The 27,224-nt window shown below is 37.3% G+C and overlaps 1 protein-coding gene across 1 annotated transcript in view; it reads left to right on the top strand.

Moving 5' to 3' along the window:
• The window catches only part of RNLS (renalase, FAD dependent amine oxidase), a 250,858-nt gene that overhangs the window by 172,539 nt on the left and 51,095 nt on the right, over positions 1 to 27,224 (top strand). The window contains exon 5 of the mRNA XM_028512789.2: positions 20,693 to 20,866. Coding sequence (XP_028368590.1) covers positions 20,693 to 20,866 — 174 coding nt within the window. The remainder of the gene's footprint in view (positions 1 to 20,692; positions 20,867 to 27,224) is intronic.

Here is a 27,224-nt window from a genome sequence, read left to right as displayed (position 1 = left end):
ATGCTCCTGTTATTTGAATTTTCAGTGCTGGGATTATTAGAGAAAACCAGCTCAAATAGCAGTGATTTGGGAACTAATACCTAATCACTAAGTGGGTGTCCCCACTCTCACTTCCAGCTTATCTTTGGAAGCTAATTAACATTAGAATAATAGCTAGAGACCCTTCCTTTTTAGAGGACACACTGATTCATCTTTAAATACCACGTAGCAAGAATGTTAAAGGAGATTCCCTTAACATAAAACAGCTCTGCCTTCCAAAACCCTAAAGACATTTGATAAGGAAAAATAACAAGTGATGTCTTTCTCATAACCTTTGCTACCTACTTAAAAACTGAAACAGTACAAGAATTTGCAGCTTAAAAATGACCAGAGAAGTGGCAGAAAGCCAGAATTCTGTCAGAGACAGCTTAGAAAAGCTTAATGATTAACAAATGGGTCACTGCCTTCAGGCTCTGACCTTTAGAACTAACCAATTTTAGCCTTTTGGTTAGGTTCCTTCAAATCATTGTATGTCAAAGAAAAAAATACTTCCTAATGGCACAGTACCACCCACACAAAAAGGCAGTCTTAACAGCCCACTATTTTGTAAGTAGCTTTTCTGATAACATTAAGTGGTCCTAAACACAGTATTAACAACTGTCTAATCATGTTTTTTGTTAGAGTTTAGGGAAGGCCCTAAGCACTACTTCATATCCTGCAGGTGAAATGTACAAAATTCGGTTAACATGGTAACGGCTCTAAAAATACCTAGGCTACAGTTTAACCACAGAGTTTCCTCCTTAAGGTAAAAGAGCCACCATTTCGAGCTGTTTGAAAGTGCAACAAAAGCAATCTCTGTTGGCCTTCATGCAAGCAGGCTATTAAATTAGGCCCAGCAATGACAGTCTGCAGCCACTCTGCATCCAAGTAATAATTAAAGTTCTGCAGGCCAGGATGGTAAAGCACAAACCAGCTAAGAAAAATTATATTGATAAGCCTTTTTTTTTTTTTTTTGGCCCCTCCTTCAACCTGTTTTCGGGTGTGGCAGGGGCTCGGAGACAAAGAGTCACCACAATGTAACCACAGGGCCCCACCCAAAGGAAAGCCTGGGGCAAAAGGACCCAAGGGAGCAACAGGCAGGCTGCCTTGGTTTTCCCAGCAGCCTCTGCACCAGGCTCCTTCAGAAGGTGCACAGGGGCAGAATCTCTAACACGGGTTTCCTGTCAGGGCCTTCTGTTTGGCATACATGGAGTATGGAGTCGATCTTTCCTTGAAGCCTTCGCAGTTAGAGAGTTAGAAACACACCGAGGCAGGCTCTTTTGAGTTCTGACTCTTATTGACTCTCCAGGATAAGAGATTTCTTACTAAATTCTGTCATGCCTAGGCTGACAGATTTAGTAAATAAAAATACCTGACACACAGTTACAACCAAATTTCAGATAAACAATCAATTATTTAGTGTCCGTGTGCCCCAAGCAATATTTGGGATGTACCTATGCTAAAAATTTTTTGTACCGTTTATCTGCAAATTTAACTGATGTACTTTATCTGGCAACTCTAGTAAGGTCCTTTCATTTTCTTCCTTCCTTCTAGTGTCCTTATCCTCCAGCACCCAATCAGTAATTTGGGTTTTATTTGCGGTTTTTCCTTTGGTTTGTTTGTTGTTTTTGCTTTGCTCTGTTTCTAAATTTTGGGTCAGTTTAGAAAGGTTACAGGCCAGGAAAAATGAACTAACATTTACTGAGCTAATTCTTATGGCAAGCCATGGGTACTTTTAATGCAATTTTTTTTTAATACTCATGCTTCCTATATGGTAGGCTACTTATAAGTCACATTTTATGAAGGAAACTACCAAGGATCAAAGAGATTAAGTGACTTCACCAATATCGCACAGCTAACAAGTAGCAAAACTGGGATTAAGTCAGGTAGCTATGACTCCACCTGGCTGTGCGAACTACTTTAGTACATCTACATTAGTTAGATTTAAATGCAGTGTTTAATTTTTGCATGTTTATAATATATTAGTTTCTTTAACTTAACAGACCACAACCAAATAGCACAGATTCCATAATAACTAAAAAGCTCCAATTTCAACTGAATTGGGAACTATCCTCAATCAACTCCTTTTAAATAATTAGCTATTTTATTGATCCCTTTGCCGTTATTGGACCGCCAGCTCATTTCAGAATGCTCTCCACTGGAGCGCATTCTAGAGCATCTTCTAAGTTAGCTCTATATTAATTAATTTAATGCTTAAATCTATGATATAGGTGGTGCTATAGTTATAATCCCCACTTTATAGATGAGGAAGGGAAAAAGGCTTGGAGAGATTAAGTAACTTCCCCAAGGTCCCACAGCCTAAACTTTGCAGCCAGGAAGACCACGTTTAAAAGTGGCTCATTCACTTCCAAGTGTACAACTGACTGTAGGGAAGGCTCTGAAATTCAATTTCTCTGCACCATAAACTGGAAATTGTAGTGCCTCTCCCACAAGGAAAAAGCTTTGCACGAAGTTAGTACTCAAAAACAAACTTAGAAAATGATTTTGAGAATTATCTTCACTTGGCACCTGTGACAATAAAAGACATAAAAGAATACACTTGGGATTTGCAACATTGTTCTGTAAAGGGCCGGAGAGTCAATAGAATAGGCTCTGCAGGCCAGCAGGCAAAATCGAGGATATTACATAGGCATTTACATAACAAGGAAGAAAACAAATTTCCACCAATCTTTATTGACAAAATTGTAAATTTAGTAATAATAATAATAGAGTACAATTTTCTGTAATATAGGTCCATGAATGAGATCAATGCAATTCTTTTATTGTAGAGGAGGGATAACCTTTCACTTAATTGGGGTTCAAAGTTAGTATTTCCTATCATCAGAATTGATTACACATGTCCATCTGTTAATGCTGATTTATAATGAGATTTCACATATTTCATCTTTGAAAATGGCTTTTCATACAGAAAGGTACAGCCAAATACTAATATCTGTCCATGAACATATGATTTTAATTGAGCACATTTATTGCTTGGAAGGCACTTAAAGAATTCTATTCAATTCTTCTCTTAATATTTGCCTTTTAGCATGTCATTAAATTATTTGCTTTTGAAAGGTAGGTGGAAGCTCCTCAATTGTACAGTTAAATGGATTTTGAAATATGGAAATTTTATTTGCACTTGCATCAGGGTCCAAAAAACGTTCTGGAACTGTAGTTTGAGCTCAGATAAAATATCTAATGCACATTTGTGTGGAAGTGGAGGTCTTGCTTCTTGTTTTAACTTTTGACAGCACGGGAAATGTATAAAGCAGCTTGACATTACATGTGATTCAAACAGCATTAACTGTCATTGAAACGACTTTACCACAGTAATAAGTTTCACATTTAAGTGCTTGTTTTGCCTTCTAATTTAGGATTGTATTCATGAAGAAACAGTATCAATTCCACAATGAAAACTCATCTCCAAAACCATCCAGTGTTCAGCTACTTTAGTGGATGGTGGCACATGTCATTCACAAAAATTTCAACCATGGCCCTCAAAAATATCAAGATAAAATTTTAGCACTGGTTAGCAATTGATCTGGTATGTGGTAGAGAAATAACATATTTTATATTCTATTACTCCAAATACTTACAGAACTGATGTGGTTAAGTCCAAAAAAAGTAAATGAAGCTCACCATTAACTGTGTTTTAATTGCATAAGATAGATTTAATTATTTTCCTCAAAGCACCGACTGGTGAATAATAAAGTGACTATCTATAGGCTCAAATGCTTTATATTTTCACAAGTTGTGTAAAATCTGTGTAACTGAGCCTTTATTTCTGCTTAAAAACAAATATTTTACTACCATATTTTGTAACACATCTTAGAAGATTCTTCTTCAGATTGTTCTGAATTAGTGTTCTCTCAATTTCTTCAAAAATATTCTCACCTAATTGTTTTACCATTCAGGGTGCTTAGAGAGAGGCTAATTCTTTAGTCACTTCAAAGACAAGATCCACTCCAAGGAAAACCACTGGAAATCATTTACCTTGTTTTTTAATTGACTATTGATTTTTCTCCCAATATTCTGAACACTTCAAGCAACTTTTCTCACCAGAAAAAAAATAGTCTTAAACAACTTTATTTTCTCTGGACAATTTCTTCAATTGCTGCAATAAAACAATTTAATTTACTTACCATTGGCAAACAGCTTTCCTTGCTTAGGCAGTAAAGGAGGCACTCAGAAACTTGGTTGCAGCCTCATTATCACTTTTCATTTTTGTGAAAAAATTCTGCTGTGATGAATTGTTTCATTATTATTTTTTTAATTTTAATGACCATTGCTTTCATGTGAGTTGTGATGAGTGCTGGAATCCAGTGATGCCGATGTTGGTTGTACTTTTCAGCATGGCTACAGCGTCATTCCACAATAAACACGGTGCTTTGCCATCTAATTCCATAGTAAAACCATCCACACTCTACTGTACATTCCATTTGAAATCCACTTATCTCTTATTTTGACATGAGTATGCAGTGGTAATTCAAAAAATAATAATAAAAGGTGTCATAGGCCAAAATGCAGCTTGAAACACAGAAAATTATAACTGCGTCAGGTGTTCTTAGCACACCCAGCAGCATTGCCAGCCATGGGAGCGCACCCTGTGTGGTCTGCGTCATCACCGTTCTACTCTGCTTTTGGAGCAGAGAAGCAACCAACCACAATATACCAACAAATGAGCATGACTGGTTCCAATACGTTTTCATTTGTGGATACTGACATTTCAACATCATGTCGTTTTCATATGTCACTGAATGTTATTCTTTTGATTATTTTTCAGTCATTTAAAAATTTTAAAACCATTCTCAGCTAGAGGGCCATAGAGAAATAGACAGGGGTCAGATATGGGACATGGAATGTAGTTTACCAACCTCTCTTCTAGGTGACTAAATGTTAAAGTTCATATAAGAACTTTGATGAATTTTTTCTAAAACAGGTGATAGGTGATCTGCATTTTAAAACAGCCTCAGATGTATTTATCTTTGTTTTATCACAAAAATTACTATAGAGTGAGTATTAAGAACAAGGGCCTCAAAACTGCTCACTTGGGTCGGAGTCTTGCTCTGTCATTTGTTACTTGTGCAAGGTATTTAAGGTACTTAACTTTGTTTCTTTATCCCCATTATTGGGTTGGGTAATTAGAATTCTTACTGAGGTCACAAATAAGACAGAAGAGACCAGTATCATCACTGCTACTTAACATAGTAGATATCTGGCTACTCAGAATGTGTTCTGCATCATTTGGCTGCTTGTTAAGATTATAAGCAGCACTTTAACAAGACCCTTAAGTAATTCGCATGCACGTTAAAGTTTGAGAAGCACTGGTATAGGAGATGTTCTCCAATGCAACCACATACAGAAAAGAAATTGAAGTGACACAATTTAGAAAGGAAAAGACAATCCTGCCATTATTTGTAGATGGCATAATGGTCATCTACAATTCAAGGGAAATCACCAAGAACCTATAATAACTAATGAAGGAGCAAATAGGAAAAAATGAGCACAAGAAATACAAAATATGTTTTGATACATATAGGTATAAATACAGATATGCACAATTTAATGATTTTGTCATACTATGACAATGACTAATTAGAAAATATAATATTTTTAAAAAATTATCCTCAAGAAGTGAAAAAAATAGTAAACTGCCTAGGAATAAACTGAACAAGAGTTCTACATGGGTACATGAAGAAAATTCTGAAATTTCAGTGAAAGACCTAAAAGATGACCTGGATAAACCAGGAAGTATAGCATATTCACATACAAAAAGACTTAATATAATAAATATATCAGTTGGCCCCCCTTTAATCTATGAAGTCAAAGCAGTTTTCTCAAGGCACTTGGCAAGTTGATTCAAAATTCATATAAAAGATGAAAAGTTTAAGATTCAACAAGAAGTTGGGGGTGGGATGGTGAGGCTGGATTACTTGTTCTACCAGATATTAAGGCACACCAAAAAGCTGTAGAAATTAAAATAAAACAGAATTTATGTAGAAATTGTCAAATTGATCAATGAGTCAGAAAGAGTCCAGAAATAGACATATGTTTAAGAATTTAGTTGATAAAAAAGGCATTTCAACTCAGAGAAGGATTATTTAAATAAATGATATAAAGACAACTCTCCATTAATAAAGAGTTCAATTTGCTCTCCCTCATACAACATGATATAATGACTTAGAGGTGGATTAAACAGTTGATCCTAAATAAAGTATTGGAAGAAAATATAGGATTTTTTATAGTTTTCAGGTGGGAAAGACTTTCCTTTAAAAAGACAGAATTCCAAAACTAAAAACAAAAATAATTTAAAGATTTCACTATATAAAATTCAAACTTTTCTATTCCCTAACAAGCAATTGGTTGAATACATTTGCGATGTATGTAACGAATATAGGATTATATGCAAAATGTATGACGAGGTCTGTCCGGAAAAAGTCCAGCCATTGTTAATATAATGAGAATGGTTTGCATGACACTGAGGTAAACTGGCAGCCAAGCAGAGTGGACTGGAATGCTCCACTGTGAACAATGACGACTTCACTGTACTAGTCAGTGAGGGCGGTAGACACCATTGAGTGACTATCTGTACTGTGAGGCTGTCACATTCAAAATGACTGAGTAGAGCAACAAATCTGCACCAAATCTTTTGCTTCATGCTTGAACATTCCTCTGTGAAAACTATTCAGATGATTCAGAAGGCTTTTGAGGATGATGCAACAAGTGCAACACAAATAAAAGTGTGGCACAAACACTTCAAAGATGGTCAAGAATCTGTTGAAAGCCATCCACATTCTGGAAGGCCTGCACCAAGCAGAACACCTGAGAATGTTGAATGTGTACAGGCTGCGATCAACAAAGATCAACAACTGACATTACAAGAACTAAAAGCTTATCTGGGGATTCCAAAAACCACTATGTCAAGATTTTGGTGCAGGATCTTGGCATGCAACATGTCGTGGTAAAATTCATTCTCTGACTTCTGCTACCATAGCAGAAGGAACATCGTGCTGCAGTTGCTAATGACTCAATTCAAACCACTACCAATGAACCAGATTTCCTCAAGAAGGTCATAACTGGAGATGAATGGTGGTTCTACGGCTATGATATGGAAATGAAGGCCCGGTCATCCCAATGGAAGTCACCTGGTTCTCCACACCTGAAGAAGGTGAGCCAAAGTCACAAGCATGGTCTTGGTCATGCTCGTGACTTTGAGCAAGATCAAGACCATGTTAACTGCGTTTTTTGACTGGGAAGGTGTTGTCCATCATGAGTATCACCCTCCAGGCCAAACAATTAATAAGGTATGCTACCTCAACGTTCTTTGTTGTTTGAGAGATGCAATATGACAAAAACAGCTGTAACTATGGGCAACAGGTGATTGGCAGCTTCATCATGACAATGTGCCTGCTCATGCATCATATCTCGTGCAGAGTTTTTAGGTGAAACATCAAACCACCCAGGTGACTCAGCCCCCCTACAGCCCAGATTTGGAGCCCTGTGACTTCTTGCTTTTTTCAAAACTACAATCACCTTTGAAAAGGAAGAGATTTCAGACCATTGATGAGATTCAGGAAAATGTGATGGAGCAGCTGATGGTGATTCCAGTAAGGGTTTTGCAGAGAGTTTTGAACAGTGGAAGAGACACTAGGTTAACTGTGTGAGACCCCAAGGTGCCCACTTTGAAGGGGACTGATGCATCATTGTCCTGTGTACAATGTTTCTTGTATCTTGTATCTTCTTCAGTAAATGTCTCTACTTTTCATAGTACCTGGCTGGATACTTTCTGGATACGCCTCTCAGATAAGCAAGAAAGACACAACCCAAGATCAAGTGGGCAAAGTTAATGAATAAGCAATACACAGCAGACATGCAATTGGTCAATAAACATATGAAAAGATGACTCACCTCCCTGGTTGCTGCAGTTTTCTATGGCAGTGTGACAAATCCCAAAATTTAGTGACAAACAACCATTGTATTATATCAAAAACTCCACAGATCAGAAATTTGGACAGGTTACAATGGGAACAGCTTGTCTGTGCTCCACAGTGTCTGGGATCTAAGCTGGAAAGACTCAAAAGCTGGAGGGTGACTCAACAGCTGGGGGTTGTTATCTTCATAAGGCATCTTCACTACAGTCTGTGGGTTGATGCTGGTGTAGGCTGGAGCTGTCAGCCAGAAACCTAAGCCACCTCTCAAGTGGCCTGAGATTCTTCATAATACGATGGTTGGGATCCAAGACCAAGTGTCCCAGGAGAACCAGGCATAAATTGTAGCAACTCTTATGACCTAGCTCAAAAATCGTATACAGTAGTGTCAGTTCTGCCTTAGTCACAAACTCTCTCAGATTCAAGGGAAGAGGATATAGATCCTATTTCTTGATAAAAGGGATGTAAGAAGAGAATGGAGGATGGAGGATACTGTTGCAACCATCTAGGGAAAAATCTATCTGCCATATTGTGTATCAAGAAAATGCAAATCAGGCCCTGGCTGGCATAGCTCAGTGGATTGAGCACGGGCTGGGAACCAAAGTGTCCCAGGTTCGATTCCCAGCCAGGGTACATTCCTGGGTTGCAGGCCATAACCCCCAGCAACCGCACATCGATGTTTCTCTCTCTCTCTCTTTCTCCCTCCCTTCCCTCTCTAAAAAAATAAATGAATAAAATCTTTAAAAAAAAAAGAAAAAAGAAAAAGAAAATGCAAATCAAACAACTCGAGACAATCACACATCGGATTGGTAATTCTTCCCAGTTCATTAATTTTTTTTATAAAAACAGTGGGAGGGGTGATAAAAAGGAAGACAAGAAAAACAAAAACATTGGACTAAATTTTAGCACTGTGTTTTTCCCAAGGTTTTAAAAAATTCTTGGTCTGGAAAGAGTTTATTTTTGCTCAAATGTTATTAAAAACTGGCTACTTTTTAGAATGTGAAAAATTACTTATTTTGCATACTCTGCTTACATAGCATTAAATTTTCACATTTAAGTAAACAAAAGCAAAAATATTTCCTTAATTCAACTAATTCTTCAACTTTAGAGCATATACTCATAACATATTGAACGTAACATGCTTTTTTCCCCTGTAGTTTATAGTTGTCTTCTACATTGTGTGTGTGTTTGTGAGAGAGAAAGAAAGAGAGGGAAACACGGAAATGTACATTATCTTGTATTTCAGCTTTTTAAAGAATACTTTTGAATTATATTCAAGAAAGTAAGAAGCTCAAATGGAGCTAATTTTATCTGATTTTTAAGAAATAAAGTACTATTTTGTTCCAAGATAATTTTTCTATATTAAAACTTATTAAGTTTAATAAATGATTTGTAATTCATGAATTGCTATTTCTGGTGAAGTTTAAATTGTTACATTGTTTTTAGTAATGTTAAGTGCATTAGCATATAGGGTAGTATATTTACCAAGACTATTAGAACAGATAAAAATTTTTTTCAAAAAAGAAAATAAGTTTTAAATGTGTTGTTTACCAAAGCCATCTGGGTTCTTTTCATATAAATGTGGTATGTAAAATTTTATGTTTATTTACTGTACCTATATTTATATATTGGCAGTTGTAGAGTTAACTACATGTAGCATAAGATTCATATATCTCTCACATAATTATATCACTGCATGCATGGTTATGCAAATTTATAATCCAACCCTGATTTTGTTACCTGCCACCATAGACATAAAGGCCAGGGATTCAGGGGCCAATGAAGAACAATGTAAACTGCATGCTTTCCCAAGCTAGCTGGAGTGATAGCTGATGCTGCTTTCCCCTCAGCATCATCTTTTTGACACTAGTAAGAGAATCATAGATTATGCTTTTGCAATTGCTAGTAAAATACAAACATGAAGTTAGCAAATTAAAAAGTTACATTTCTCAGAATGACATTGACTCATTTATATTGCATATAAGAAATAAATATTTTATTTGCTGCATCATTCAATTCAGTTTCTCAGTAAGCATTATTTGACATAGAGGTGAATTAATTTTTTTATGAGCTGTCTATTCTGATTATATCCTTCTGTACCGATGTCCCTGAGTCTTTAGGCAAGAGGACAAGCTAGCACAGTGAAATTGGTACCGAGTGAGAAAGCAGAGCATAAATCAGTTCCCATTCCAGGCAGCGCTCTGTTTATAAACTATTTGTTGGTAATATTTTTTTCCAAATTAGGAATGTGTATTCCCACAGAACCAATATTCTAATCTGCTATTTCAATCTTGTCCACAAAAGCTTATTTATTGTTAATATAATAGAAATACTACCTGTTTGCCCAAACAAGATACAACACAATACATTTGTTCTATTTGTATCGGACACGGGTTATTGAGGGAAAGCCAGATGAGGAGAGGTAGGTAGAGTCTTTTGTGAGATTCTGAAGGGTACTTCAAGGAACTCTTTACAGGTTCTTTATTACTTCTTATTATGCCACAAAATATGTGGCTTTCCTTATCTCTGCATCACCAACTATTAAAGCCATTTTCAGTTTATTTGGCAGGCAAAGAGTTTCTCTGTTCTACTGTTGGGGTATGGGCCCATGTCTTCTTCATAAATAGAATAAAAGAGATAGGGAAGAGAAGACAACTGGTGAGCTAAAAAGTGATCTTCCTGAGACAACAGAACAACTTGGGTAAGGAGGAGAGCGAATGCGGAGGAGGTAATCTGGGTCTGCAGCTTAGGAAGGGAGGTGGCAAGAGTAAGCTATTAGGTGTCCGCCTGACCAGGACAGCCAGTTTGCGGCCTAAGCTAGAGGTGAGGGCGAGGTCGGCTGGGCGGAGGTTACAAAGAAGATCTGCAATTGAATTCTCATATCCGTGGGATACCCATAACTTAGGGTGAAACCAGATATGGCTGAAAAGATTTCATCAGGTAACCCAATAATTTTACTCTAAATGTCTTTTTAATCAATGAGCCTAGCTCCATTTTAATGTCCTTAAGCAGACACAGGTGTGGAAAAGGTTTGATCTCCGGAATTTGCTCTTTAAATAATGCAATGACAAGATCCTATTTATCACCCCATCATGGAGATACCTAACAGATGTACACATTTACCTGCCAGCAAAGAGTAAACAGGTGTGTGAGGTGGGTGTGTTAGGGCAGGAAAGCAATGGAGAATTTATGTTTTTGACTCTACAAATGGTAGAATCATGGGTCTGGAATATGTCATAAGAAGGAAAAAAACTACTTATTTTTTTCAGGCTATAGAGATGCTATGGTTAATTTTATTCAAGTTAATTGTATATCAATCTTGGTTAATAACAGATCCCTAGTAAAAAAAAATACCTGGTAAAAATATTTTAATAAACTTTTTGATAAAATATTATATAACTAAAGCTATAGATCAGAAACAAATATCTTGAAGCTACAAAATTGGATATAAAATTATGTCTTTCCAGAAATGAGTTAAGAAAAAAATTATTTTCTTCCTTCCTTGTTCCCGCTTCTAAATCTTCTCTTAACAAGTGTATCTGTATATACCAGTTAAGGCTATCTTGTTTGTCCCTTTCCTTGCCACAGCAATGACACCAACAATTGCTACTATTACTTTTTATTTGCCCCTATTTTGGAATATAAAATTTCAAAAACTTTTTAATAATACCTAGAACACAAACCTTCTAATCTTTATAACAACTTTTTAAAGCTAGGTCATATTACTACTTAACAGATGAGGAAATTGAAGCTCTGTGAGTTGAAATACGTGAATCGTATTATATTGATATGCACGTATTTATACACATAACGATTTTTGCTGAGGCTCACAAATGCAAGTGTTCAGTTAAGGATAATCTCTGTTGTCACGTCATTCAGATTAAACATTTGCAGTGAAAGTTCAGAAGAAAAACAGGAGGATGCAGACAACTGTACTTGAACAATAATAAAAAGGAAAAGAAAAACAGGGGGAAATGATTTAAACCTAGCAGTAAAAATTTATAATTCATTAGCACAAATAAAATGGAAATAAAAAATGAACAATATTTTTAAATGTACCAACCAGCATATTAAGAAAACAAACTTTCAAAAAACATTGCAAAGAACAGTTAAGCTAATATGAAGATCAAAAAAAATTGTGCCTTACATCCAACTGAGTTTTTTGTTAGTTCTGAGAGCACACTAATTTGAAAATAAGCAAAATGCTGTAGGCTTCCACTAAATGAAGTTTGGTACCATTACAGTTTTTTCCCCAAGTTCAGTTTGTTTGCTTTGGCTTTAGCTAAGCATAGTGGGGAGTTGTTGTTACGTAAATAGAAAAGAAACTAGAGGATTTGCAAAGTACAAGATGAACATATTTCTGAGCGTCCTAGAGCTTACATCACCAAATTCTGACTTTTTGCCACAATATCGCAGATTCCAGATCCTTGCAAACATTGCTTTCTGATTTCTAAAACTACAGAAGTTTTGAGTTAGACTAATTCACCGAGTCATTGCCTCCGTTTAAAGTAATGCTAGCGATAAATATAAAAATAAGTATCTGTGTAAAAATATGAGGTGACATGTAATCAAGCTTTTATTATTGTGAATTTTAAAATTTCTACATTACTGGTGAATGACAGGGCCATAGCTGTAAAATATGTATGATATTCTGTGACATTTTGCATAATAGGACACACAATGCTTTATTTTCATATTCTTTCTCATCTGAAACTCAGCGCTTTTCCTACAAAAAGAATGATGACATAATAGTCTGAAAGTTTAGAGGGCATGGAAATACCGCTAGCATTTTCCAACCTTCCTACTGTGGTTTCCAGGCTGACTGTATATGTTCTGTACAGAGAGTAGGAAAGCTAACTACATTTTTATTCTGAAGCCCAAAGAGAAGCTTCCAAAGGATAAAATTGGTAATAACCAGGATAAAATTACTTTACGCTTCAGTCTAAATTCTATCGTAGACTCTGCTGAGTGTTTTTTTAAAGGTATTTTACAGTGACCGGCATAGTGCTGGGTGCACAGTAGACCTACAGCAAATAATGTTTGAGTTAAATAATCCCACATTCTTTTAGAAAACGGCTCCTACATTAAAAAATGTTTATTTTTCTAATCCTGTGGTTAGAACTAGTTGCTATAGAAACAGCTCACTATCATTTTAGTTTCACAGGACTTCCATCCAGATAGAGGGGAGAGTGGGTAGTGAGTTTGTAAACCAGCAGAGACTTCATGTGGTTGGGAGAAAGTCAAAAGGCTTTTGAGTTACAATGTTAGCTACAGCCACATTGAATAGTTAAATACTCCTTTTCAAAGGCCACTGGGGCAGCTTGGCGAGCAGGCAACTATGTGCCAGGCATTGTGCTAAGCACTTACTATTATCTCATTTAATTTTCCTAATAATCCTTTAATCAGGCTTTATTATACTTCTCATTTTACAAGAAAACAGATGCTAAAGGGATTAAGCAACTTGACCAAGGTCACACAGTAAATGTCAGAACTGGAATTCAAACCCAGATTTTTCTGACTCTAGAGATGCTTCTCAGGATGAAAGAAATCTTTCCCCAGGGAAATTCCACATAGATATATAACTGCTGAAGTCTGTCACCAATAAACTCTAGATTTATTGCTTGCCAAAACTGTTTTTGAAACTGTGCTTCCAGGCTTAATGGCTTCTATACCTAGAGAGTCCAAGTGACCATTCAATTTATTCCAGGTGAAGAGAAACAAGACATTCTGTGATGCTTTTACACAAAAGAAATAGCTTGTGAATGGTAACAGTTCAAACTCTTGCAGTGGCCTGCTAGGAGAACTATTTATGGAAATTGGGTATTTTAGCACTATTTCTACAGCTACTTTGAGTAAAGAGGAATTGGCTATTCTGGCTAAAATTCTGCTGGTTTCATGTGCCCACAGAGCTGAATGGTCTAACATGAAAAGTGCAGGAAATCTCTTGACGTTCGTGGAATTCAACATAAAAGATAAAAGCAACAATAAGTAAATCAAGAGTGGCCAGTGTCCCCTGATGCAGACCTTAAAATGCTTATAATACAAGTTGACATCCTAACTTCAACTGTCCCTGAGTTGAAATTCTTCACAGATGGTGGCAAATCAGGAATTTAGCAATCCTCTGTACTTGGCTATAGACAACAAACTCCTGGAAAGAGATTAAGGCTCTGGAGCACCAACTGTCAGTGTGAGCAGTGTTTACCATTAACTACAGTATTTATGGTGAATGCCGTGCTAGTGCCAAAAGGTGTTTGCTTTACTCGCAACATTGAAGTATTTGTTTTCATGCCAAAAAAAAGCCAGAATTAGATGAAGAAAAAATATAATCGAAAGCAGTACTTTGTTTACTTATGAAAACACAGACCTTCGTGAAGCACAAAATATTCTCATTCAGAATACTCCTTGGTTTGAAAAGTTGATCTCTAGAACTCCGTAAGAGTAGAATGTGTCATGTTTTGCCTCAGAGTGCATTATTTCTAGAAGAAGCTAAAAGAAAATATAGTTAAATATTTTTTCAGTCAAGGTCCCAGCAGGAAATGGATGGTGTATTCAAAAAGATTTTCGCTGGAAGACTTTAACGAAAGGGCATTTACAGAATGGCAGTTAGGGTTAAGGCAACCAGCGAAGGACAAAGTGGCACCCTGGGACAGTAACAACAGGAAGCCCTTGCTGCTGCTAGGCCTGAGTGGGTGAGAGAGGAAAACAGGATGTCCAGATCCCCTTGAGAACTGGAGCCTTGGAATCAGAGCTACCTAAAAAGACCTTTAACTGTTGCAGAAGTCGGCATTGCCAGCACCTGGCAAGGCAGGAAGGAGCAGAAGGAATCAATATTCCACTGTCTGTCGCCTTCCGCCCTGAAGTCTCTTGTCTAAGCCTCTCATTGGCCAATACCATCCAGAAAAGAACTCCAGGGAACTCACCCTATAGAGAGGGCAGTCACCCTGGGCGCAGAGCAGAGCAGAGCAGAGAAGGCCTGGACCTGGGGGAGAAAGAATAACCAGCACAAATCAAGTTTTGGCCTCCTAAGTGTTTAAACAGAAAAGAGAGGGAGGGAAGCAGGGTGAGAGAGAGAGCCCAAGAGCACCGGCAGGTGTCTGAGTGTGCACAAGAAAGAAAGAAAACAACTGGTAAGATCATTGACATAAGTATTATAATATATATACAATAATAAAAAGTAAACAGCACATTAAAATTATAACATAATTAATGAAGAGTCTCTATAATGCATCACTCATTTTAACCTACTAACGTGAAGAATCCTGTAGACCGATTAGCAGCATGACGTGAACAGCTTGTTTCTGAAAGAGAAAACATACATGGGCTAGTAGACATTTGAAGAATGTTTAGTTTCATCAGTCATTAAAGAAATAGGTATTAAAACCAAAGTATCTGTGTTGATCTATTGAATTATCAAGAAAAAAAAGGTTAGTATGTATATTAAACCTCACAAGCAAGAATACGGTGAAATGGGTCTTTCATACACTCTGTGGAAGTATAAATTGGTGCAGTCTTTCTGAAAATCAATTTAACAGTAATTCTGCTTCCAATATTCTATCTAAAGGATATAATTAAAAACACAGATACAGATCTAGACACAGGATATGCATAACAGCTTTAATTATAACAGACAAAAAAGAAAGAAATGTCCAAAATTAATGGAATGGTTAAATTACACAGCAACCTTTCTATCAAATTATGGAAGTATTAGAAATTATGTGTACAATGAGGGGTTTTTGTCATATCCTAAGCAAAAATGCACTTTGCAAAATTGTATGTACTATATGAGCACAGCCATGTTTAAAGAAAAAAATCAGGAAAATGTCAAAATGTTAATCGTTGTTTGTTTCTCTGGCTAATGAGAATACGGTGATTATTTTTCCTTTTGTCTCTTTACGCCTTTGTGTGCTCTCCAATACTCTACAATGAGGATGTATTCATTACCGTTTACTGAAAGCCCATGTCATACCAGGCAGTGTCCTGGGATCCTGGACACACAAAGCCCATGAGTCTCAGTCTTTGTCTCAGGCTACTTCTAGTCTAGTGTCTTCTTTTTCTATTGTAACCGCAACGATTATGGAACAATAAAGCTGTTACTTATTTCACTAGAGTAGGTGAGAAGTAACACTCTATCTATTTCTCATTTGATTTTTGGGGGGCCTCACACCACCTTTCCAAGCCAACAGAAATCCTGGCTGCTTAATATTCAAAAATATATGCAAAACCATATGCAAGGTAAACGAATAAAGCTTTCAGAAAGAAAGAAATAAGAAAATATCTTTAAGACCTTAGAGTAGACAAGAAGTTTTTTAAACAGAATAGTGTACTCACTAAAATGAAAAAAAGATAAATTGTACTAAATTAAATGAGAACTGTGTTCATCAAACCATGTGTTTGAGAGTGAAAAGGCAGGCCACTAAGGAGAAGAAAGTTTTACTGTACATACATGACTCATATCCAGAATTTCTAAAATACTCCTAAATAGCAGTAAGAAAAAGGCAGACAGCCCAAAAGAAAAATGAGCAAAGATCTGAACAGGCAATCACAAAAGGATATGCAAATAAACATTGAAAGAGGTTTCCAAATGTTAGTCATCATGGAATGCAAATTAAAACCACCACGTAATAGTACTACATCCCAAAATAAAAGGCAGATAGTAGTGAAGTTGGACAAAGATATGGAGCAACTGAACTTTCATATACCCCAAGTGGAAGTAGAAATTGGTACAATCACTTTAGAAAAGCAGAGGACAGTATCAACTAAAGCTGAATATAAGCAAACCCCACAATCCAGGAATTCCAGTACTAGCTGTATGTACCCAAGAGAAACACATACAGATGTTCTTCATATTACATTTGTAATTTCCAAAAACTATAAACAATCCAGATGTCCATCAGCAGTAGAATGGATAAATACAGTGTAGTATATACATGGAAGCAATACTTTCCCACGTAAACTACAATTAACTACAACTACACGTAACAACATGTATAAATATCACAACCATTAACATTAAGTAAAAGAAGCCGGACACAAAGGGTACATACCGCATCATTCTGTTTATGTGACATTCAAACACAGCTAAACTAATCTATAGTGTTCGAATTCAGGATCACTGAATGATCTGTTGTTTAATATAACTAGTGATTACACTGGTATGTTCCCTTTTAAAAATTCTTCAAGGCATACTTTTCTGTGTGTATGTTAAACATCAAAAGTTATATTAGGTATAGTTTTATATGTGTGTGTGACATATATATGAACACATAATGCAGACATATATGTAAATTATAATGTAAATGTATTTATTTATACACACTCATATGCATATATTCCATATAAAATGTAGTGACTCCTGACCTCTCTACTGTTCTCCCCAGTCCGCGACTGCTGTGGAGCTATTTGCCCTAACTCCCCTGTTGCACATCTCTGTAGCCAGGGATGCAATAATAATTTTAAAAATTATTATTTTAAAAACAGAAGCTGGGTCATGTCTGTTCTTTGCTCATAACTGGTAGTAACTTCACATGTAAGTCAGGATAAAATCTTCAGAGGAGACTTAGACCCCTGGCAGCTTATCTAAAATAGACTCACTACCCATACCTGTCACTTTTATCCCTTTACCTTGCTTTATTTTCCTTATAGTTATCACCAACAGACACACCGTTTAGTAGGTCATTTATTTATCATTGGTCTTTCTACCACTAGTATGTAAGCAACATGAGAGCAGGCTCTTTATCTTTCTGCTTCATATCCCTATCATCTAGGACAGTGCTTGGCATAACCTCAAGAATGAATGAATGAATGAATGAATGAATGAATATTATCGCCAAAAAACATAAAAAATAGACAGAATGTGTATCTTTAGCCTCTTTGATAGGTAAGAAAACAAAGAATGAAATTACTTGAGGGCGTTCTCAGGAGTACAGACAGGCCTTCTTTTTCTCTCTCTCCACCACTTCCTGTTTCTCCCTCTGTCCTCCACCTCCCCCATTCCCACACACGCACACTACATGCACACACAGGCATAGTCACAAGGAGAACGGAATAAGGAAAGTTCTTCTAAAGGATGGAAGTAGGGAGTATAAAGTACCCTGTTCAATACAATTTATAGACACTTTACTCACATCATAGTCGAAACCTATATTCAATATTATAAGTACATGTGTGCATAGTTACAGAGAGTGTATTATCCTAGTGGTTCAGAATTAAATTAGGATGTAATTAGGACATCCAGATAAAGATTCATTATGTTGAATTGGGCATTTTTATATGAGAAATTATTTTAGGATAGATAACACATGATAGTACAAATACATGATAGTAAAGAATATACCATTTTTCTTGCTAAAAATGTATATATTTGGGGCCCAGGGATGTTCCCTCTGGCATTTGCATAAGAAAAACTTTCAAAGAAAAAAAACATTCAAGCAAAATTAGAACATTTTGTTAGGTCCTGCAAGAATCAAAAACTTTTAAGGCCCTGAAAATGAACTTTTGGTAAGTGAATATGTCCAGAAATTGAGACCGTTTCCATCAGAAGTCTCACCTCCTTGTTCTCAGAATGAATTGGAGAGCCCCCAGAGCATACAAGGGTGTTTGAGGTTAATTTCTGTTTCTATATAGATATCAATTACCTTTTCAAAGGGCTACCCTGTGGGATTTGCCACTCGGCAGCTTGTCTAAAAACTAGCTAAATGTGCAAATGTGCATGTGGGGAGAGCGGAAGGTCCCATTTGGTTGTCAACCTAGTTGACCCTTCACTTTGTGTTTAAAAAAAAAAGGAGTTTTAGGCCCTTTCACTTACTAAATAGCTGACTCCACAGTTTTGTTGGTTTGTTTTTGAATCGAAAAACTGGGAAACTTAGTGATATCACTAAGACTCCAATATGTGCTCAACTGCTGGTATTAGTCTTCGTCACCTCCTCCCCCTCGGAAAGCAGTCAAGCATGACATCAAGCCAGAACTTTAAAAACAGATCAAATAATCAAATGAAGCCCAAGACACATTGAGTGTAATGAGGCCAATGTCAGAAGATCATTTGTTCATCAAGCAGTTAATATCTTTTAATAAGCAGGAAATGATGGTCAAAGGGAGTGATGGCTTAGACTTCTGTGTGCAAAGTAATCATTAATATCTGAGGAGAAAGCAATGCCAAAGTTCATTTTGAAGGTCAGACTTACAGATCAGGGGCGTGCGGGGTTGGGGGGTGGGGGAGGGTGGCAGATTGCACAAAGTAATGAGTTCCTGTGCATGACTCTGATGCAGTGATTGTGGCTTCATCTTGACCCCGTGAGCTGGGAGCTGTGTAATCTAGGGCAAGTTCCTTGACCACTCTGAATCTCAGCTTCCTAGAGAGGTAAAATGAGGATGGTAAATACACTTACCATGCAGGGCTTTTGTGAAGATTAAATGAGGTCTTAGTTCTACAAATGTTTCGTAGCCAGGAATGTGTTATAATAATGTGTAGGATTATTGCTGTGCTTAAATACTTCGTTAAATACCCCTCTTGCCTTCTCTCGACCACCTAAAATCACTTCTCCAAGGTCTAGCTAAAATTAGCTGTCATCCTTGACGTCTGTCTATCACTACCGTTTTATTTAGGATATTTTTTACCAACTTAATGAAAATGTTTCATATATTGCATTTCTGAATTTGCCTGTATAGACCTTTAAAGTAGAACTATGGCCTTCTTTGAAATGCAAATTATTAATGCCATACATATATGAACAAGCAGCTCCCTGAGACCCTTTAGAATAAAGAGTTTGAAGATGGAGATTCACACGTGAAGGAAATTTCCTTTTCCACCCCAGGATGAAACATCGTCCCATTTTCCTAAATAATTTCATCTCTGTAATAGAAAAAGTGCCTATCTCATGAACACGTACCCTGTGCCAAGCACTGAGCTATGCATTATTCATGTAACCCTCACAGCACACTCAGACACCCTGTACTAGTGTTGCCACTTATAGACGAGAGCACTCTAACTGAATGATTAAGTAAGTGACAGAATCAGGATTTGAACCCAAACCTACCTAATTTGTTTCCCAGTCTTTTTTCCAGTTGTTAATTATTTACCCCCTATATTTTAACTAGCTTTGCAGGTCTGTGTTTGCCTTTCTATACTTTTATACTTTAATCCTTGGTGTGCCTATAATGAGGAGGGTGGAGGTCTATAGCAAATATGACTAAGGTGTAGTCCCTGTACTTAAGGAACTATTATAATCCATTGACAGGAAGATGACAAGCCAACAAATCTCTATGTGACATGGAAGAATTTAAGAGGTCCTTGAAAGATGGAGCATCGGTCTCCCCAGCTGTCAAATAGGAATAACACTCTACCTCACAGAGCAGTTGTGAGGATAGAGTGAAATCCTTGTGTCAGGTGTTTGGCAAAGACTTGTCCTATGCTCAGTATATGGCATCTATAATGTGGCCAGACAATCCCAGGATAATAACTAGGATACAAAGCTAGAAAAGCAACTTGGTGCCAAATTTTGAGAGCCTTGAATGCCAGTCTAAAGAGTTTGGACCTTCAGCGTGGTAAAAATAATTGTGCCAAGGTCAGTAATCATTCTGAAAGAAATGAAAGCTGATGCTATTTCACATTACCTTTCAAAATTCATCATAAGTGAGATGGAATTGGTGGAAGCAGTTGGAACTAGTTTAAAGGACTTTTGTATTTGATGTACCAAAAGGAAAGATGATATTTGCAAGTTTGATGCCCTGTGCTTTTTCTTCCACAGTAATTAGTGAATGCCAAAGGCAGCAACTGGAGTTGGTGAGCTACTCCTCTCGCTATGCTCTGGGCCTCTTTTATGAAGCTGGCACGAAGATTGATGTCCCTTGGGCTGGGCAGTACATCACCAGTAATCCCTGCATACGCTTCATCTCCATTGATAATAAGAAACGCAATATAGGTCAGTGCCTTCATTATTTCCCTTAAATACAGTAACAATGGTGGGTGTAGATCATGAAAAATGCGGTTTAATTGAGTGTTGCCATTCTGCACAGAGCAAGCATTTAACTCCAAGCCACAGGGGATAAAATTTAATGTCATATTTGGCCAATAATAAAATACACAGTGAAACCAGCAGTTTTTCAGAAAAATTATTCACAACATGGTTTGTATTACTGAGTTCATGAAAATGGTGTCAGAAGGTTTAAGATTTCAAAATGGCCCAAGATCCATGGCTTTAAAATGGATTATCTACATGCAAATATATTTCTCATCATTTGTTTCTTGGCTGAGTTTGTGTTTTAAAAAAATTTGATAAGTGTTGCTCTTGTTTCTTCTTCCCAGGCTAGGGGAGAAAAAGGTAAATTTTATGTTGTTATGAAAATCCTTCACTTTAATATCATTTTGCTTATTTTCTTCTGGTAGACTACGTAAAATTACTTTGTATACAATGTAACTTAATGATAGGTAAAATGTTTCATACAAGCTTTACTAGAATGCCATAAAATCTGCACTCCATCCTTTGTGTTGAAAATAGTTATAAAAATTATACTTGAATTGCAAGAATAAACATAACTGATTCATTTCAGGCAAAAAGGTGAAGTGTATTCTTGTCTGTAGTATTGTGGTGATCGCTGAGCTACTGCTTTTTATGGAATAAAGTGTAATAATCTAAAATTACAGAATTCTTGAAAGGGATTGCCATTTCCAATTGTTACAGTGTTTTATGATATAGTGATAGTTTCATTGAGCCATTAGTTAGAAGTCTTGCTTGACATAATCATCAACTCTTGTCTTCTGGCTTGCCAGAACTTTATAGTGGTGGAACCAGGCTGGAGTATGTTTTTATATCAAAGCACGTGATCTTAGAAAAATGTTTCTTTTATAACTTAAAACTCCCTAAGGGGTGGACTGTTTACATTAACATGATACCACATATGTATACAATCAGCAGTTCATGAAATGCCCCGTAACAACAATGGACTAATCATTTCTTTAAATTTTATTTTATCTTATTTTATTTTTAATTATATTTTATTGATTATGGTATTACAGTTGTCCCAATTTTCTTTCCCTTGCCCTCCTCCACCAAGCACCCCCCACTCCCTCAGGCAATCCTCACACCATTGTTCATGTCCTTGGGTCTCTAGTACATGTTCTTTGGCTGCTCCATTTCCTATACTGTACTTTACATCTCCATGCTATTCTGTAACTACCTACTTGTACTTTTTAATCCTCTCACCTCTTCACCCATTACTCCACACTCCCCTCCCATCTGGCAACCATCAAAATGCTCTCCGTATCCATGATTCTGTCCATTCTTCTTGTTTGCTTAGCTTGTTTTTTAGATTCAGTTGTTGATAGATATGTATCTATTACCATATTATTGTTCATAGTTTTGATCTTCTTCTTTCTCTTAAATAAGTCCCTTTAACATTTCATATAATAGTGGTTTGGTGATCATGAACTCCTTTAGTTTTTTGTGGGGGGGTTGTTTGTTTTTTGTCTGGGAAGCTCTTTATCTGCCCTTTGATTCTAAATGATAGCTTTGCTAGGTTGAGCAATCTTGGGTGTAGGTCCCCACTTTTCATGACTTTGAATATTCCCAATCCCTTCTAGCCTAAAAAGTTTCTTTTGAGAAATCATCTGACAGTCTTATGGGAACTCCCCTGTACATAACTGCTTTTCTCTTGCTGCTTTTAAGATTCTTTTTTTAAACTTAGCCTTTGGCATTTTAACTATGATGTGTCTCAGAGTGGGCCTCTTTGCATCTATACTGTTTGGGACCGTCTGTGCTTCCTGAACTTGCATGTCTATTTCCTTCACCAAAGTAGGGAAGTTTTCTTTCATTACTTTTTCAAATAGATTTCCAATCTCTTGCTCTTTCTCTTCTCCTTTTGGCATGCCTATCATGCAAATATTGGACCTCCTGAAGTTGTCCCAGAGTCTGTCTAAACTATCCTCATTTCCTTGGTTTCTTTTTTTCTTCTTGTTATACAGACTGGTTGTTTTTTGCTTCCTTATGTTCCAAATCATTGATGTGACTCTCACCTTCATCCACTCTATGTTGTTTCCCTGTAAATTGTTATTTATTTCAATTAGTCTATCCTTCATTTCTGACTGGATCTTTTTTATGCTGTTGAGGTCTTTATTAAGTGCCTTGAGTATCCTTATAACCAGTGTTTCGAATTCTGCTTCTGATAGATTGCTTATCTCCATTTCCTTTGGTTCTTTTTCTGGAATTTTGATCTGTTCTTTCATTTGGGCCATGTTTCTTTGTTTCTTCATTTTGGCAACCTTCCTGTGTTTATTTCTATGTATTAGATAGAGATGATATGACTTTGCGTCTTGTAGCATGGCCTAATATAATAGGTGTCCTGTAGGGTCCAGTGTCACAGCCTCCCCTATCACCCAAGCTGGGTACTTGAGTCATGCTCTTTTGTGCAGGCTGAATACACCCTCCTCTTGCAGTTGAGCCTTGATTGTTGTTGACAGATCAATGGGAGGGATTTACCCTAGCCAATCAGGTACAAGGACTGGCTGTAACCACTGACCACCAACCTGCACCCTCCATGGAGGATCGGCTGTGCAGGAGTAGGGTGGTGGTGCTCCAACGTGGTCTGTAGCTATCCACCGGTTGTGCAGGCTCTACAGTTTCTTGGGTGGAGCAGGCCAAGGTCAGCCCCAACCTGTTTTTCCCATGGCCACCCTGCATAAGCTATAAAGCAATCTGAAATACTTGTGCCGGTCTGGGAGATTCCCAGGTGAAGCCAAGATGTGAATCTGGGCTGGTTGCTGCTGGTGCCAGGTCTGGGACCACTTAGCTATTGCTTATTGATAGGATTTAGGAAGTTGTGAAGCATGAGCCAAGACCAGCCACTCATATGGAAAAGTCACAATTAATAACTTGGGTAGACCCATAAGTTGGGTGGGACAAAATCTCAAGGGACCCCCAGGGTGGGGCAGATAGTGTTAGCCTAGTTGATAGAGTCTTAGATATGGCCCTCACTTACCAGCTCTGTGGCTCTATCAAGGGAGGGCTCAGAAAAGGGACATTGGCCTCTGCCTGCTCTTCTGTCTCAGAAAAAGCTGTCCACAGCTCCTGCCTTGATCTCAGACATTTCAGTTTCTCCCTGTATGCCACTAGTTCCTTTCAAGCTACCACTCCAGTGCCGGAGCTCAGAAGGAGTGAGTCTGGGTAAGTCTTTGTGTGGGTTCTTTAAGAGGAACTGCTTGGGACTCCAGAAGTTTCTTCTACTGACTTGATCCCTACTGTTTTTTGCAGCCAGAAGTTATGGGGACTTATCTTCCTGGCACTGGATCCCTGGGCTAGGGGTCCTGGTGTGGAGCTGGGACTCCTCACTCCTGAGATATCCCCCCCAAATTTTTAATCATCACACATGGATGCAAGACCAGCCTATTCCATGTCTCTGCCCCTCTCACCAGTCTGGATGGATGTGGTTTCTTTAGTTCTGTAGTTGTCAAACTTCCATTTAACTAGATTTCTGACAGTTCTGAGTGATGGTTGTTCTATATTTTAGTTGTAATTTTGATGTGGTTGTGTGAGGAGGCAAGCAGTGTTTACTTACGCTGCTACCTTGACCAGAAGTGGACTAACCATTTTTAACTCTGCAACTGCTTTGTTCTAAGAAAGGAAAATAGCCCTTGATCCTCTCATGTTATATGTCATGAATTAGATATTGCCCTTTGTGTATTGCTTCATAAGACCTGATATCTGTAAGGATGTATTTGGTAATGTATAATAGAGAAAGAAACAATTTAAGCTTCCTTAAACAACATAAGGACATTTATTATATTATCTGATATAGACTGAATAGCATCCTCCCAAAATTCATATGTTGAAGCTTTAAGCCCCAGTGTGATTATATCTGGAGAGAGGACTTTTAGGAAGTAATGAAGGCTAACTGAGGTCATAGGGGTGGGCTCTCAATCCAGTAGGATTGGTGGCCATATAAATCAAGGAAGAGAGAAAGGTCCCTCTCCACCCTGGTGCACACACCGAGGAATGGCCAAGTGAGGAGAGTTATGAAGGTAAGAAGGTGAGCTGTCTGCAAACCAGAAAGAGACTCTTTACCAGGAACCAAATCAGTATCTTGATCTCAGACTCCCCAACTTCTAGGCCTGAGAGAAATAAATTTCTGGTGTTTAATCCAGCCAGTCGATGGTATTTTGTTATGACAGCCCAAGCTTACTGATATATTATCTAAGAAGAAGAAGTTAAAGAAACTTCAGAATTCATTGATTCAAGAACTGAGCAATATCTTCAAAGACCTAGGATTCATCCCCCTGTGCTGCCTTCCACTTTTGATGTTGACATCTTAAGAGGACTGGTAGAGATGGCAGTGACTGTTGGGGTCCCAGCCAGACCCAACAACATGCTTAGGAAGAAGAGGAACAATAGTTCCTCTTCCCTGTCTCCGTCCCTGCCTAAGAATCAAGGAAATATTTCCAGAAACTCCTCAACTGGCCTCATCTTGAATCTCATAGGTCAGAATTGGGTTATTCGACCAGTCTGAAACAAACCGCTGGCCAGGGGGCTGACTGTCGTGATGAGCCTAGGAAAATTAAGATTTATTCCTGCGAAGGGTATTAGGATAATTTTCTCTTTAGTCATATGAGGAGTAGATACCTGAACAAAATAAGGATTTGTTAGAGAGAAAGAACAAAGTAGTTAATGCCGGGTTGGCAACAAATAATGCCTATTATCTTCAAGTCAGTCACATCTTATGTGGGAGGTAGAGTTCTAAATTTGGCACATAAAGAACCATGTATATTCAAAATTGTCTTTGAAAATCCCTTAAAACGACATGACATTTTGGAAAGTGATGTAACTTGCAGTAAATTCAGTATTTTTCCAGCATTCAATAGACTTCGGTTTCTTTGGGTAAGGCTAGATGAAATGCTTGGTTTTCTTTTGTAGGGCAGAGTGATATTTTCTACTATGAAAGGCACACTGGAAAGAAAAAAATAGCAGTCGTATTTCCTCACAGATTAAATTCTCTGTACAAATGGAGTGGGTTGGTGGGTGAAAGCACTAATGCTACCCAATGCAGTAGCAATTTATAAAATCAGAGTTATGCAAATTTGAAATAGTGTAGCATAAAAATGTTAATAAATTCTCAGATGATTGGCAACATTTGAGATAAGAGAAACACAGAAGTTTGCTTAATAGTAACAGTCACCCAGTTTTGAAGCTGGAGGGTTGGGTCAATGGGAAACCATGTTTTTGCTACAGCCCGTGGTGGGGCCACGTCAGACAGCAAAGAAACGCCTGCATTCCTGTGCCAGTTTTGTGGAAAAATTCATCTTGGATTATGCTAGTTTTAAATTATGGGAGGCTCCAGTAATGACATTTCTTAATGTAAAATCTAACTGCCTTGCACTGAAACTATTTTTTCTCACTACCTGGGGCAGGATGCTAAGTGTGGCTAGGTAAATCCATATAATATAAATGTTCACATACTGTAACTCCACTGTATTTTATTGACATTGGTACCTAACTAGACCAGTAAGAGTCATCTCTTTTTGTCACTAACACTGTCCTACCCCCACCCTTTATTTGGAATGAATGTATATATAAAATATATGTGAATATACATATGCATATGTCATATATAAAATAAATATCCATTTGCTGTCATTTAAATTAAAATCACACATTATAAAATAAACGAACCTTATTTCACATAATATTTGCCACTTCTAAAAACAAAAATGGGTTTTCCTTAGAAAATAAAATAACTCAGAAAATGAAATGTAGGGAGAACATTTGCACACAAAGTAAAAGCAAACAGCAGGTCCCTCCCAGCCTCTGGTGTCCCTATGAAGCCTTCCTCAATGGGAAAGATTCACATCCAAGGCGGCACTTGTCCTCCCACTTGTCAAGCAAGCTAACTCAGTATGAAAATCGATGCCAGAGATGGGGGGAAAGTGGAAAAGCAACTAAATATATAACATCAAAAAAAAAAGCTTTAAAAATATTCTATGGAATGTATTACTGGGAAAAATATATCTTACAGAAGTTTCTTTCAGAGAAATTGAATTTACAAGTATTTGCCTTATATGTTTTGAATTCTCAGCTTATTCAGTTGAACAATTAATGATTTCCAAATAGGTATTGACTGCCTCTGTGTGCCAGGCACTGTGCTAAGAACTGAGGATTCCGTAGTCCCCACATAACACAAGGTTTCATGAAGTCTGCTCAAGTGAGAATTCGGAAGAACATAGATATATGAGGCTGTGCTGAACCACTGACTTGGAATCAAGTAAGAGTCCTCATAAATATAAATGGATGCACT

The sequence above is a fragment of the Phyllostomus discolor genome, chromosome 5 (assembly GCF_004126475.2).
Source record: "Phyllostomus discolor isolate MPI-MPIP mPhyDis1 chromosome 5, mPhyDis1.pri.v3, whole genome shotgun sequence".
In the NCBI taxonomy this organism is placed as follows: domain Eukaryota; kingdom Metazoa; phylum Chordata; class Mammalia; order Chiroptera; family Phyllostomidae; genus Phyllostomus; species Phyllostomus discolor.
The sequence above is the reverse complement of the archived record's forward strand: the minus strand, read 5'-3'. Positions and strand labels throughout refer to the sequence as shown.